A 13,551-nucleotide genomic window follows, 5' to 3' on the forward strand; every position below is an offset into this window, starting at 1 on the left:
ACAACCGGCCCGAAGAAGCTCTGAAATTTCAGCTTTTCACAGGTACTAGAACAATTAACGAGGAAAAATGGTGATCGAGTCGGTGCACTAGCAATATTACGTTCCGATCTCGTAGCTGCTCCATTTGCACTTGAAATTGTCCGCGCTGCTAGCCTCTTTAGCTCTCCTTTCATAATCCGCGTGGTTGCAGTCCGCGACGAGGAAGCTAACAAACAACTCGGGCACTCCTGGGGGCAGAAGGTATTGCCATGGACCGTCGGCAGAACCAGGGTCGGTACGCCATTACAGGTCAACTGGTGCCTATTAGGCACTGCCTAATCAACGCCGCGGTGGATCCGAGAAGCGATCGTAACACGCACGAGTAGAAGAGGTGGTGCAGTGCCTGCAGTAACCGTAGCCCTGCGATAAGTTTTACCCCAGCCAAAATCCAATACCGCGCATCACTGGACGGCAGACACAACCACATAACGTAAATTTTAGGCACCACTCACCCAAACACCCATGACCCCGGCCATGGATAACTTACCGGGGCCGATGTTTGGTCTGCTGGGCGAATTCAAAAATGAAAAGTGCGAGAGCAGGCAAAATAGCAATGCGAAGCCATACTGTATCCATCAAATACCCAGGCTGAGCGATTGATGTTTAGATCACAAACCCAGAGATAGTGAGAGTGCACAATACCCGAAGTCATGAGTATCCATCAAATGACGCAACACGATTGATGGTTAGTAGGGCTGTTTCGTGCAGTGCTCGAAAGTGCACGAAAGTACTTTCGTGCAAATTCATCAGCCCTTTATTACGGGGATAGCCCACAGAGACAAACATTGCGTTTCTCTGCTAAGTACGATTAAAACTCTTCAAATTACAGGCATAACCCTACCGAAACTGGTGCACGAAACAGCGCTATTGAAAAATATATTACCGGGGTGGCTGGCGCTAACCAATGGACCATTGGTTAGCAAAAAAACCAAGGGAATGGACCATTGGTTAGCGCCAGCCACCCCGGTAATATATTTTTCAATAGTTATATTCTGACCCGTAAATGCAAATTTTAGACTCAGGTCGCTCGAATGTAGCTATTTGGGGTGCTCTACACAACCTGCCGCCACAGGTAGCATTCACCTAAAATATTACCTTACGCGGTATTCTTTCACGCAGTTTGGCGTGCTATTTGTATGAAACCCTTCGTTTATCGATAAAAATTGGTGGATCGACTTGGTCAGGAATGTACTAAGGCATTAATCAGACCAACTCTGAAATAAATTTCAGTTGAAAGTAAGATTGAATTACTTACTTAAGTATATATACTATACAATGCAACATGAATTGTTGATGTTTCTAAAAGTTGTATTTATACATTAGTACTATCATAATATTAGTCTGATATCATTATTTTGGTTAAAACTAATACTAATTAGGAAGCAACTAGTAGTAGTAAAAAGGATGCAGCACTGAAAAATAACTCTATCAAACGCACCATCCATTATTTTAACGCTACTTGTACGCTACCATCTAGCTGTATCTGTAGTGTAGCGTAAATCAATCAACAAATTCAACCTTCGTTGCTGTAGAGGACTCTACCCCGAGTCATGCATGGCCAACAGAGCAGATTAGTTCAGCTGCACGATGTCCTGCTGCTCCGCGCTCTGCATCACGTCCTGCTGCTCGGCGTTCTGCTCGACGCTCTGTTCGACATCCTGCTGCTCCGGGCTGGGGGCCTTGGTCTTGGGGGCCTTGGTCTTGGGGGCCTTCGTCTTCTTGGGGGCCTTCGTCTTCTTCAGAGGGGCGTTCGTCACCGTAGGGGCCGTCGTCTTGGGCACCTTCGTCTTCGAGGTCTTCGTCGTCGGAGCCGGCGTGATCTCGCTCTGAGTCGTGTTACTAGCGCTCTGCTCGGGCGTGGACTGCTCCGGTGAGGACTGCTCGGCCTGGTTGATGTCCTCGTTGATGTGGACGTCGCTGGTCGAGTACTGGCACAGCGTGCCGGAAGGACCGTGGCCGAGGATGCTAGGCTCGCCCTTGGCGTTGCCCTGCGACCACTGGCACACCTTGACAGTGGCCTTGCTCGACTTGACCCAGACGTTGCTGAGCGTGGCCTTGTCGCCCCAGTTCTTGTTGACCGTCACGACCGAGTTGCCCGGGTTCACGACGTACGTGTTGGACACGGACACCTCGCGCGCCTTGGGGCCGCAAGTGCCGCATGAACGGTAGAGCTTGCTGACGTCCTCGCCGTAGAAGCCGTCGATGATGACCTTGCCCAGGCCGTTTTGCTGGATGACCTTGTCGTCGGCGTACCGAGCGCCACCACCGATGACCTTCGTCACGCTCGAGGCCGAGCCGCCCTTGACGCTGAGCGCATCCTCGCACACGTCGTCCCACCACACGTTCTCGATGATGCAGTCTTGCTGGTCGCAGTGGACGCCCTCCATTTGGTTCTTGCCGATGATGACGTTCTTGAGGTGGCCGCCGGCCTCCACGAAGAAGACGCCCGTCCTCCAGCTGCTCTCGGTCTGGCCGTCGCACTTGACGTTGGAGCGCTCGAACGTCTGCATCTTGCCGTCGAACACCTCACCCGCCTTGATGGTGCGCACCTCCGAGAACTGCACGAGGCCCTTGCTGGAGGGCCACGTGCCGTCCGGCAGGGAAGCAGCGGAGGCAGTTGCAGCGAAGAGAGCAGCAAAGGCGAATGACTTGAACATCTTGGGGTGTGGGGGGCTGGTTGGAGCTTGCTTGGCCACTTGCTGGTGAATTGAGGAATGAGGACTGGTGGAGGCAACGAAAGTTGTTGGGGCCGTGAGCTAGGCGGCCATCGAACTTGTTGAGCCTTGCGGTGCGAACGCGAAGAGCTGGAGTACCAGTTGGTTTCCTGTAGTCGCGCTGCTGCATGGGGTCGGCCGGGTCCATGTGAATTAATCCTGTCGGCCCTTCTTGCTCGCGTATCAAATCCGTGGCGATGGGTCATTCATTGACTGTCAACTTTGCAGAGTGCGCGTTTTAATACAACATGACACGTTTGCTATTCGTACATGTAACTCAGGGGCTGTGAACTGTTAACGCGCAAATTGATTCGGATAGGTGATGCCCAGTCTCACATGTGTATCCAAACTTGCTGAGGTAGCTGACTATATACTGTAGTACGCGTATGGATCCGCGGTTACAAACTCGTATACAAGGGCATTCAGAAACCTGGGAGACACCAGTTGGCAGCGATACCACGAAGGTCGCGATCAAGCTTCTCTACGAAAGTGTGGCTTGCTACACACGTATATTTGAAACAAACGATACCTATGTTCGTAGCCTATAGAGTAGCGCAGTAGCTAGCCTACAGCTGCAGTCTGCTTGTGTCACTCAATTGGTGTCATAGATCAAGCGAGGCCAGGTCCACTTTGATCTGTGCGGTTCTCTTTCCGACGAAACTGCCGCTGCGTGGTGTTGATGGGACTAGCGATTTGCATCAGGGTCCCGCAGTTTTTCTTCATGTGCCATGGTGGTATGCAAAAGAAAGGTTTGGTGCTAACAACGCAACCGGACAAGCTATTATAAATACATAAAGCCATGAAACCCAGATAGAGTTTTGCACGTGAGATGGAGCTGATATTTAGTGTCTGCACCTCGTGTCGACTACCGGAAACAGATGCTACGATTATTTTAATTTTGTCGCTGCGCCGAATTATAAAGGAATTTACATTCGACATGCATTACCCGGTGGCAAGTATGGTGCCTCTGTGACTGTTTAAAAAAATTGATGCGGTTACACCCCACCGGTATGACACCAACGCACCTGCACACTATTTGTACTTTTATTTTAAAAGTACAAACAGCCGGAGAAAAACACAAAGCAGCTAAAGGCATCTTGTTGTCGCTACGTCACCCCAATTCCTTGAAGATCTGCTGCAGCTGGTTCGTTAGTCGCGTTAATAGAGAGGTTTCGCAAGTTAAATTTGTGGAAGTTAGAGCCGTTCGAAAGATTTGACAGAGAGCGGCCATAGATTTATTCGGCCAAGTTCTAGAACGAGCTTTCGCAACTTAGACTTGTACGTCTGTAGCATTTTCAAAGATGAACTCTACTTACGTACAAGACCTTCTCGTGCTCGGCATGCTCTCAGAGGAAGAAGCGGTTTGTCTCCTCTCTGCTCGAACGTCGTCCACAAGCAACGTCCCCCGGTCCATTTCCTACGGCGAACGCTTTAACATCAACGCGCTCAACGACTACGAAACACGGTTCTACTTTCGCTTCTGGAAGTGAGACCTATTTCGACTCTTTGAAGCGCTTCGCCTAGACAGTAGCTATAAACTCCCAAATTGAGCTGTCTTCTCCGGTTTCGAGGGCCTCTGCTTTCTCTTGCGCCGCATGGCATACCCGGGACGTTATGGAGACATAAGCCGCTTTTTCGGGGACCGGTCCGCCCCTATTGTCTGCATGATATTTAACTTCATGCTGGGGTTGGTGTACGACAAGTACAAATGCCTACTCACCATTGAATGTGGGCTACTTACATCGTCGCGATTGGAGGAGTACGCTGCTGCTGTAACACAGCGTGGAGCACCGGAGCCGAGATGCATTGGTTTTATCGATGGCACTGTGCGTGCTATTGCACGCCCAACGCGCAACCAAAAACAAGTTTACGACGGATACAAGAGGAAACACGCGCTAAAATACCAAGGAGTAATGGCGCCGGACGGACTATTCATCGACTTTTACGGTCCTACGGTTGGACGTCGTCACGACTCTTGGCTTTTAAGGCAGAGTGGACTGCTGGAGCGCCTTTCGCGTGTCTTACATTACGACGGGGAACTTCCGTATTGCATCTATGGGGATCCTGCCTACCCACTCAAACCAACGGTGCACGTCGGTTTCAAGGTCTCCAATCTGAGTGATACGCAAAAGGCATTCAATCCGGCTATGAGTAAAGTTCGCGTGGCAGTGGAGTGGGGTTCGGAGGGATCATTCGCTTGTGGCCGATTCTTGATCTGAGACTGAGTCAAAGACTATATCTATCACCTGTGGGGAAACACTACTTGGTCGGTGAACTCCTGACAAACTTCCGCAACTGTTCCAACCCCAACCAGATCAGCAAATTCTTTTCCATTAAGCCGCCAAGCCTCGAGGAGTATCTTAGTCTAGCTACTACGAACTAGTCTTGCTGACGACAGCCTTTAACATTTCAATAAACGCAAGTCGCTCGTCTCGCTCAAATTCCATTCGCAGCTCTTGCAGTTCCAGGCGTCGCTCCTCCAACGCAAGCCGCTTCTCCTCGTTGGCGACCTTCCTCCCTTCCAGTGCTTGAGCGACTTGGTCGCGGCGTTCGAGATAAGCAACCAGTTGCTGCTGCTGCGATCCACCTTTTCCTCCTCCTCGGCTCATCCCTTCTAAGGCTGCGTCGCGCATAGCGCTAGCTTGCTCGTCCTCCTGCTGCTGCTGGTCCTTCGGCTGCTTCTTGTCGTTCTTCAGCAGCGCCTCTATCTCGCGCAGCTCCAGCAGCTCCACCAGACATTCGTCCTTCGGGGTGTACTCTTCACACGGCCCGCTTCGTTTCTCACTCGCCTTCTGCTTTGCCTCATACGCATCTACGAGCTGGTTGCAGCGCTCGCGGCAACGGCGACCGTCGACGTCCACTTCCAAATCTGCAGCTACATCAGCCCAAGCCGGGGTCTTCTTCCCGTAGTCTTCCCCATACGGATTTCTCGCTTGAGCTTTCTGGATCAGTTAGAAGTCAAGCTCGTCCGTAAAGCGGACCATCGTTTTACGACGCTTCGTCGGTGGGGCCTCCTCCACGGGGTTGTTGTGCGTTTGGCTTGGCTTCTCCATAGTAAAGATTGCTGGGAGATTGTAAAATGCTTACCCGTATCTCCTCGAGTACCAACGTGTACAGGGCGTTCTAGACGTTCTAGACGAGTCGAGAACAACTTGTAGACACACGTCTCTACAGAGGGGTAGGGAATGTATTGTCGCTAACTCCCACAAGTTGCTTTGCGAAACCTCTCTAATAACCAAGATCACCGCTACGTTTGGTTCTCGAACACCACAAGGTCGTGAGCGGTGGACCACTGACCGAGGGTCAGTGGTCCACGTGGGAGTACCCTCTACACCGTAGATCTAACAAAAACACCAAAAGTGTGCTCTCAGCAACGCTCCTCACAACCGCTCACCTCCGTTGATCGACCACTGACTGACTCAGCCCCGTCTCTCGAAACGGTGTTTTTGCTGGTTTTGCAGTGCTGCACGCGAAAACGGACGGTGTTTTTGATATTTACTCCCACTGACCGCGACTTGTGGCCGTTAGTCGCTCATGGCGTCTCCGTGATAAGCTCGTTTTATCTCTCTGGCTGGGGTACGCACGTATCTGTACCTCTTCTTGGATGAAAGTTCCCGCGGGACTTCTTCCACCTCAGCCATGACTCATGAACTGAAAGAAGTTTTCCCTACATGCACTACAGTAGGTATCACGGCGGGCACACCAACAAGAGGAACCATACACACCGAGTCGGTTTGGTTCCCTTTGTGGTTACCCTAACCGTAACCTATACCGGTATTCGTAAACATGGCGTTATGATATGTCCGATTGGTTACTGGGGTAGGTTTCTGTTTTATCGTCCGAACGGTGTAGTGAGTCACCCGAAGTTCGGCCACAATGCAGGTGTGCCTTTACTACCGAGTCGGTAGGACCCGTAGGCCGCAACAACCAGCGTCGGTGTTGGTGATATTTGTTCAAGGGGCTACAGATTTACGAATGCCAGCGAGCGGAAGGATGTATCATGAATAATTATGCTATTCATCTCTCAGGTTACCCGAAGCAGTGTACTTCCTCCAAACTGGAATTCTACATGTAGCAAATGTCTGCTCTGCTTGGCTCAAAGGGCGCGTTTGAAGATCTTCAAACGCGCCTGAATCAGAACTGAGCTATACGGCTGCTCGCCAAGCCAATGATCCACCTATAAACAGCGTACCAATGCCGCCGCTACTACTGTTTCCCTTGATAAAGCATCGCGTGCGATCTCAGCCGATGACTACTCAGCACTGTTGCGCTTCTGTATAGCTGACCATTGCCTCTGCTGCTACTACAATGTTTTGGGCGATTGCAACTCGACGTCCGTATATTAAATGATGAGCCGTCGACTGCGTGTGGGCGTGGGTGAACGTATCCTGGATAAAGAGTAGGATCAACTCTGTTGGGTGGCGTTTGGTACGTCGCTTTTGTAGTCTTGAGCGTCGGAAACTTGTGTGTGTATTAGCTACAGACAACGACTTACAAAGCCGGCATGCTTAATGTCATCCTCCCCTGTCAAATCTGTAAAACTGTCATAAAACACACAGTGTGTTGCATAAAGTACACAAGAAAGTATATAAAGTCACATAACCGGACGGTATACAAAGACGAAGTCATTTGATTGAATCTGATTGGCTGGTTTGCTCATGTTAAGCTTTGCTTGACTTTGTCTGCCGGCTTTTTGCGTCTGCCGGCTTTGTAGGTCGTTGTCTTGTAAGTGACACCAATGGAACCTCAATTCAAAAACAAAAACAAAAAAACAAACTTGTGTGCGTCGAAGTTTGTCGTCCTCCATTCTTCACAAAGACGATTTATTGATAAAGACACTGTCGTAATGCTGCCAAAGTGACCCTGCGGTCTTTCTTCAGCAACGCTGAAATCTGGCGAACTCTGTGGGAACCATGGAGTTAAGCGTTCACGATTCATCTGGAACAGCGTCTGTTGCTTTTCCCAAAATCTGATACAAGATGGCTTGCGGAACTACAGAGTACTGGTAGTGCTTTGAAGGGCGCGTACCGCTATGCTGCGTGACAGTTTCGTATTGACACGCCCCCATAAACGGAATCCCAGCAACCAAGTGTCCCAAGGTATGTCGATTCCTTTATTGGAACGCGCCAGACTCATTTTATCGACACGGTGAAGAGTTGAATTATCAACGCAGAATCTGTTGCCTCGATACTTCAGCGGCTGACGTTTGACAAACCCACCTCCTCCACCACGTTTCCACGGATTTAATTTTTATTTATTTTGTAGTTAGCAAAAAGGTTACCGGCAACTAATTAATCGAGGTGTTTTTTTTTCTTCCTTTCTACAGCGTTCCATTTTTCAATGCAGGACTGCCCTCTATCGACAGCAATTTGCTGTTGTCGCTGGATGATATGAACGTAGTATCTATCCTATGTTGTTTCCCCACGCCCCCAGGATAATTTGGGCTGTTCATTGTCTTCGTTACTGGGTGTTTTGTACAAGCGCAGCGGTGGAAAGCAGGTTTTTCGACCGAAGAAGTGAACCACGTTTTCAAGCGCATTCAACACTGCGGTATGTCACGTCTTTGCACTAGGCCTTCGTGGCCAACAACATTCAGCTTAGTTTTAGTTTAGGGGGCGACGTTCTTTAGCTCTCAGCTTGCACGCAGCCAACTCGCTGAGCGAGTCCTCCGACGATTGCCCCTACCACGGCGCGTTTAGCAGCCAGTCAGTCCTCATGTCCTCCAGCGCTTTCGCCCAGCGGTTCCACCATGCTGTAAGTGGTCACAGCGTCGACAGAGCCGGACCCCAGCTCAACAGCAGCGACCATGACCAACCAAGTCCGGCACCAGCCCTCGCGGCAGTCCAAGCAGCCCATCAAGCCGACCAAGTCTCCCAAGAAGCATCAGTCCTTGCGCCGACACCGCCACCAGTGCCGCCCTTGCACCCCCAGCTTGCGGGCGGATCTGGCCCCGGCCGCCTCAGTACCTAAGTATTTCAAGCAGTCCGAGCGCTCCCAGCAGCCAAGCACGAACAGCCCAAGCACCAGCAGACCAGTTGGCCCAAGGATCCACCCCGACCGAGCCGGCCAAGCAGTCCTAGCACCAGCAGCCCCAGCTCAAGCAGCCCAAGCCGGCTGCCATTGCGTCTCCACCGTGCGGTGAGATGCATCGGCACCGGCGCGGACGCCCAGCAGCTCACGCAGCCGATGCAGCCCAAGCCACCCAAGCCCACCAAGCAGCTCATGCCTTTGCCCAACGCCGGCTCCGCCGTCGGCTGCCTATTGCGCCCCCACCAAGCGGTGGGCGGCATCGGCCCCGGCACGGACGCCCAGCAGATCAAGCAGCTCAAGTTCACCAAGCAGTCCAAGATCCGTCCAAGACCAGCTCCGACGTCGGCTGCCATTGCGTGCGGTGGGCGGTATCGGCACCGGCGCGGAAGACCAGCAGCCCAAGCACCAGCAGTTCAAGCACCAAGCAGCCCAAGAACCCAAGCAGCAGCAGCAGCACCTGTCCAGCCAGATCTGCTCTTGTACGGCCTCCACCTCTATGGCCGTCAGCGGAAGCAACGCGACCGACCAACACCGCTAGCGGCATTAACAACATCAAGTGCGCGGCCACGTCCAACGCCATTGCAGCCATGCGCCTCCACCGTGCGGTGGTTGGCTTCGGCACTGGCACGGGTGGCCAGCGCCAGCAGCATCTGCAGCGTGAGTAATTCACGCCACTGAGCAGTCTAAGCCTTTCATCCAGTCTAAGTAGTTCAACCCGTCCGTGGGGCTCTCGCACTCCAATCCGTTCGCAAAGGCCAAGACCCTCCAATTGCAGCAGTAGACGCGCACGAGCGGCACGAGCCGTTCAGCAGCACCAGCCGCAGCAACCCTCGCTCAGCCGTCTTCGTCGCCATGACAGCAATTGCGCCTTCACCGTGCGGTGGGCGGCATTGGCCTCGCCCGGACGAGGCCGTCCAGAAGTCAAGTAGTCCGCGCGGTCCAAGCTACCCACGCAGCCCGAGCAGCCCACGCAGGTCAAGCGGCAGAAGCCCGTGCGTCGGTCCCGTTGCGTGGTGACCACCGCGTCACCGACCGTGCATCGTATGCAGCTGCCGCCCAGCATACCCAGCAGATCAGCCGTCCAAGCCCACCGAGCGGTATCAGCGGTTCAAGCAGCAACACCAGCATCAGCGGCGCCGACCACCCTTGCACGGTCCGCTCCACCACCACTGCAGCCAGTGTGCCCCCATCGTGTGGTGGACGGTATCGGCACCGACCCGGACGATGCTGTCCAGTAGAACTAGCCGAACCAGCAGGCTAAGCAGGCCATGACGTCTAAGCAGAACCCAAGCAGGCGATGTAGCCCAAGCCAGCCATGCAGCCCAAGTTGAACATGCAGCTCAAGCCGACCATGCAGCCCGGGCAGGCCATACAGCCCGGGCAGGCCATACAGCCCAAGCAGTACAAGCAGCTCAAGCAGGCTATGTGGCCAAAGCAGGCCAAGAAGTACAAGCAGACCATGCGGCCATGCAGACCGACAGGCCAGCTCCGCCACCATTGCAGCTGCTGCACCCTCACCGTGCGGGTGTGCACCGTTGGCACTGGTGTGAGCCTCGCAGAACGAGCAGCCCAAGTTGAACAACCGGCACGAGCAAACCACGCAGTGTGACATGGCCGAAACTACGGCCATTGTACACATGCGGCGGACGTCGCCACCCAGCGGGACCAGCAGCTGCAGCATTCCAGAAGCACAAGCAGCCTACCCGGATCAGCCGCCCCAATCACCCATGGACCAAGCAGTCAACAGACCTCAGCAGCTCCGCCCGTTCGCACCACCTTCGCCCCTCTTCTCTCACTCTGGGGTAAGGCACAAAGCTGCTGCGCCCAACGAAGCTGCGAAAACGCTGCATGAAGCCCAGTCTCCAAGTCCAGGTGCCGGACCGTCCCGATCAAGCTCAACAGAACAACGTCTCGCGCTTGGCACCCGACTCCAGCCAACACTCCATTGGGACAAGGCATGTTCAAGACCACCTTGGCATTCATCGGGGGCTGCCTCGCACCAAATCTCTGCGAGACCCATTGCGAGGCATGCCTTCGGTGATCAAAGAACTATCGCCTTTGCCCCAAACGTGTTCACGGAGTGAGGTATGAAAATAGGGGCAACGCGGGCCGAGACACGACAGACTACTGGCAAAATTCTCTCTTCGTGCTGTACGTATGGCATTGGAGCAGAGTTCTTTACGTGCAGACGCGTCGTGAAAACACAAAGTGTCAAAGTCTACAGTAGTTGCGCTAGCAGATAAGGCGTGTATACTACATCCCACCACGAATGCAATTGCGGGGTGCCCTTTCGAAACTTGATAATGACTGAATGGCAAGGGAAAATCACTGAGCGGCTTAAGGCCGGTTAGGTTTGAATGGAAATATCTATCTGCCAGTGGAGTGAGCACATACTGTTTGGTGCTATAGAAGCATTATGCCAGGATGAAAGGTGCTATACACAACAGGACTGACGCTCTGATAACGCTCCATAGATTGCCGCGGTTGCCTTTATTTTGGTTCTAATGCAGATCAGGTCTGGGATTTGAACATGCTGATTATGAGACCGAATCGGTAGACCTGAACCAAACACCCACAGAAGTGGAACATGACACGACAATTCTTCTCCATGCTCCGTTCAACGTTCTGCCCTGCCAAGTAATGGCAGGACTTCTTGTAGATGAAGGTGGTTTACGTTGAATGAGCAGACATTATGCAGTAGCAAGGGTTTGATGCCTTACAATCACGTCTTTAGTCATTTCTTAATAAGGCCTGCACCTCAATTTGCAGTATTCTGCTGCTTTATCGAGCTGGTCGTCGCAGCAAGATGCATAGACGGTAACCTTACATGATGGGCTCTCTTATATAGTGAGGCAATTGTATTCGATTCGATATGTAAACTATGCATTGGACGTAGCAATGACTTATACTCTACCGTGTAAGGCAGCACGGTCTAGTCGCTCCTGCGAGCGCCTTCGAGCAGTATGGCAGCCAACCCTCAGTGTTCACGCCGCTTGACATGCTTCGCGCTCCCATGCGATGCCAGCGCTCTACAGGGTGAAGAATTCGCCTGCACGAACCTCGCGTTGCAGCTTATCCCCTCCGTAGCGAATATGACAACCGACGAGAAGTTCTTGGCGAAGCTTATACGCAGTCACGGGCTTGGGTGCCACGAATTATCCTTCTCCTTCTTGTAGCGGGTGCGCGGAGTGGCGCACGGGTGCCCCTAAAACGTGCTGGCCTTGATGTAGAGCTTGGGAGTGCGGCGAGACTTGACCTACAACTCATCAACGAGGCGAACTGCGTCTTCCCCACCACTCCGAATCCTCGTCGTAGAGCTTGGACAGCACAGTATGTCGAGCTGCACGAAGTGTGGGCGAACTTGAGTCTGTAGTTGTCGTGGAATACTCGAGGTCAATGCTGCGGCGATGGCGGGCGTGGGCGGGCCGACCGCCGTCATGGACTTGGTGTCCTCATGCTCCAGCTGCCACCTCTGACCGTCGTACGGGAACACGGGCCTAGGGCGCAACACACGCCGAAGTCGTCGCCCGCGCAGCGAAATTCAGACGGTGTCATTTGCCGTAGCAGGACCTGAGCGCCGCGGTGCCCACGGTGAGCTCCACAGACCTGCGATTCTCCTTCTGCAGGATGGACATCCACGGGCTCGGGTGACATCGAAAACATCGCGACGGGCTCCGCCGCGGCGGCTCTCGATCACGAGGGGCGTCTGCTGCGGGAGTCTTTTGGTGCGTTTGGCTGTGTCTGGATTGCCATCTTCTTGCGCGGAGAGGGTTCTTCGGAGTAATTGGGAGCAGCTGCATCGGACTGAGCTGCTGGTGACACCTTCTGCTTTTTGGACCGATTTTCAAGGCGACAGCGGAGAGCATTGATGGACAGTGCCGACCCAGGCACTGTCCATCAATACGACGAGCGCACCCACGCCCACCTACTTCTTGGAGCGGAGGAGTTGTCTCGTGCAAGCGGCGACTTGATCAGCGACGAGCTCGAGGGAGCCGCGGGCGCCTTACGCCGGCGTGCCGTGGCCTGCTGCTGCATCTTCCAGCCTGGGTGGAGAGGAGGCTCGGTCCATAGCGGGTTGGACGATCAGGGCTGGAAGGCCCCGCATCACCTAGCTGCTCGCAACTTGGTGATACCGGTACCCACCAGCGCCATTGCAGCCACTGCGGTGAGCAAGAGGGCGTTCGTAGTCTACGGTGAAGTGGCTTTTGTCGTCAAAACATGGCGAATGTGATCCAATCACGAGATCATAGAAAAAGTACGCTATGATCAAGTCCAAGACCTGTTTCCTCGTAACTCAGTCGTGTGGGGGAAACCGCGTATTATATTCAGTGAGAACTTACGAAATCAACTTCAACTCGATCTTGAGAGCGAGTTGAGCCCAGGGTGTGGAGAGGTGGGTGCTTCTGCTGTATACAAGAACTTTGCAAACTGGCGTCGCTGGCGCTCGCGGCAATCGTTGGCTCCTGGTTGTTTGACCCCCCCCCCCCCTCCCGAACTCCACGAGCCCCACGTTCTACAGCCCAACCACGGCCTTGATGACTTCAAGGGATTTGCTGTGAGCTGCACTCCTTCGCCGACCGAAACCCACATTCTTCGTCTCAACCAAGAAACACGATTCTGCATAAGACCCAGTTAAAAATCTTCCATTGCCGCAACATTTTGCCGGGCAACGAACTACGACTTGGTGACTGCGTCCACAGCTCTTAGAAGTGGTGGGGCTGCCGTGAAGTCAAATGGACCCAAACAGTGAGTAATTTTCGTCGGGGTG

The 13,551-nt window shown here is 53.3% G+C and overlaps 3 protein-coding genes across 3 annotated transcripts; 1 reads left to right on the forward strand and 2 right to left on the reverse strand.

The window, feature by feature from the left end:
- Window positions 1-1,940: 1,940 nt before the first annotated feature.
- PHYSODRAFT_410321 (hypothetical protein) lies at window positions 1,941-2,699 on the reverse strand (the record flags this gene model as incomplete). Its single annotated transcript, XM_009523699.1, has 1 exon — window positions 1,941-2,699. A coding segment is annotated over one exon (759 nt), but the record flags the coding sequence as incomplete, so codon positions are not given.
- A 2,426-nt stretch (window positions 2,700-5,125) lies between these two features.
- Window positions 5,126-5,806, reverse strand: PHYSODRAFT_259775 (hypothetical protein; the record flags this gene model as incomplete). The annotated part of the gene is made up of 2 exons (XM_009523700.1): window positions 5,126-5,695; window positions 5,735-5,806. 2 exons carry the CDS (start codon window positions 5,804-5,806, stop codon window positions 5,126-5,128), a joined length of 642 nt encoding a protein of 213 aa, XP_009521995.1.
- Window positions 5,807-8,559: 2,753 nt separating this feature from the next.
- On the forward strand, window positions 8,560-13,014 carry PHYSODRAFT_327572 (hypothetical protein; the record flags this gene model as incomplete). The annotated part of the gene is made up of 10 exons (XM_009523701.1): window positions 8,560-8,663; window positions 8,897-9,144; window positions 9,173-9,262; window positions 9,297-9,440; window positions 9,538-9,629; window positions 9,713-10,012; window positions 10,087-10,302; window positions 10,343-10,655; window positions 12,410-12,563; window positions 12,633-13,014. The coding sequence occupies 10 exons, from the start codon at window positions 8,560-8,562 to the stop codon at window positions 13,012-13,014; spliced, it is 2,043 nt and encodes a 680-aa protein (XP_009521996.1).
- Window positions 13,015-13,551: the final 537 nt, after the last annotated feature.

This window comes from Phytophthora sojae (assembly GCF_000149755.1).
Source record: "Phytophthora sojae unplaced genomic scaffold PHYSOscaffold_3, whole genome shotgun sequence".
Taxonomy (NCBI): Eukaryota; Oomycota; class Peronosporomycetes; order Peronosporales; family Peronosporaceae; genus Phytophthora; species Phytophthora sojae.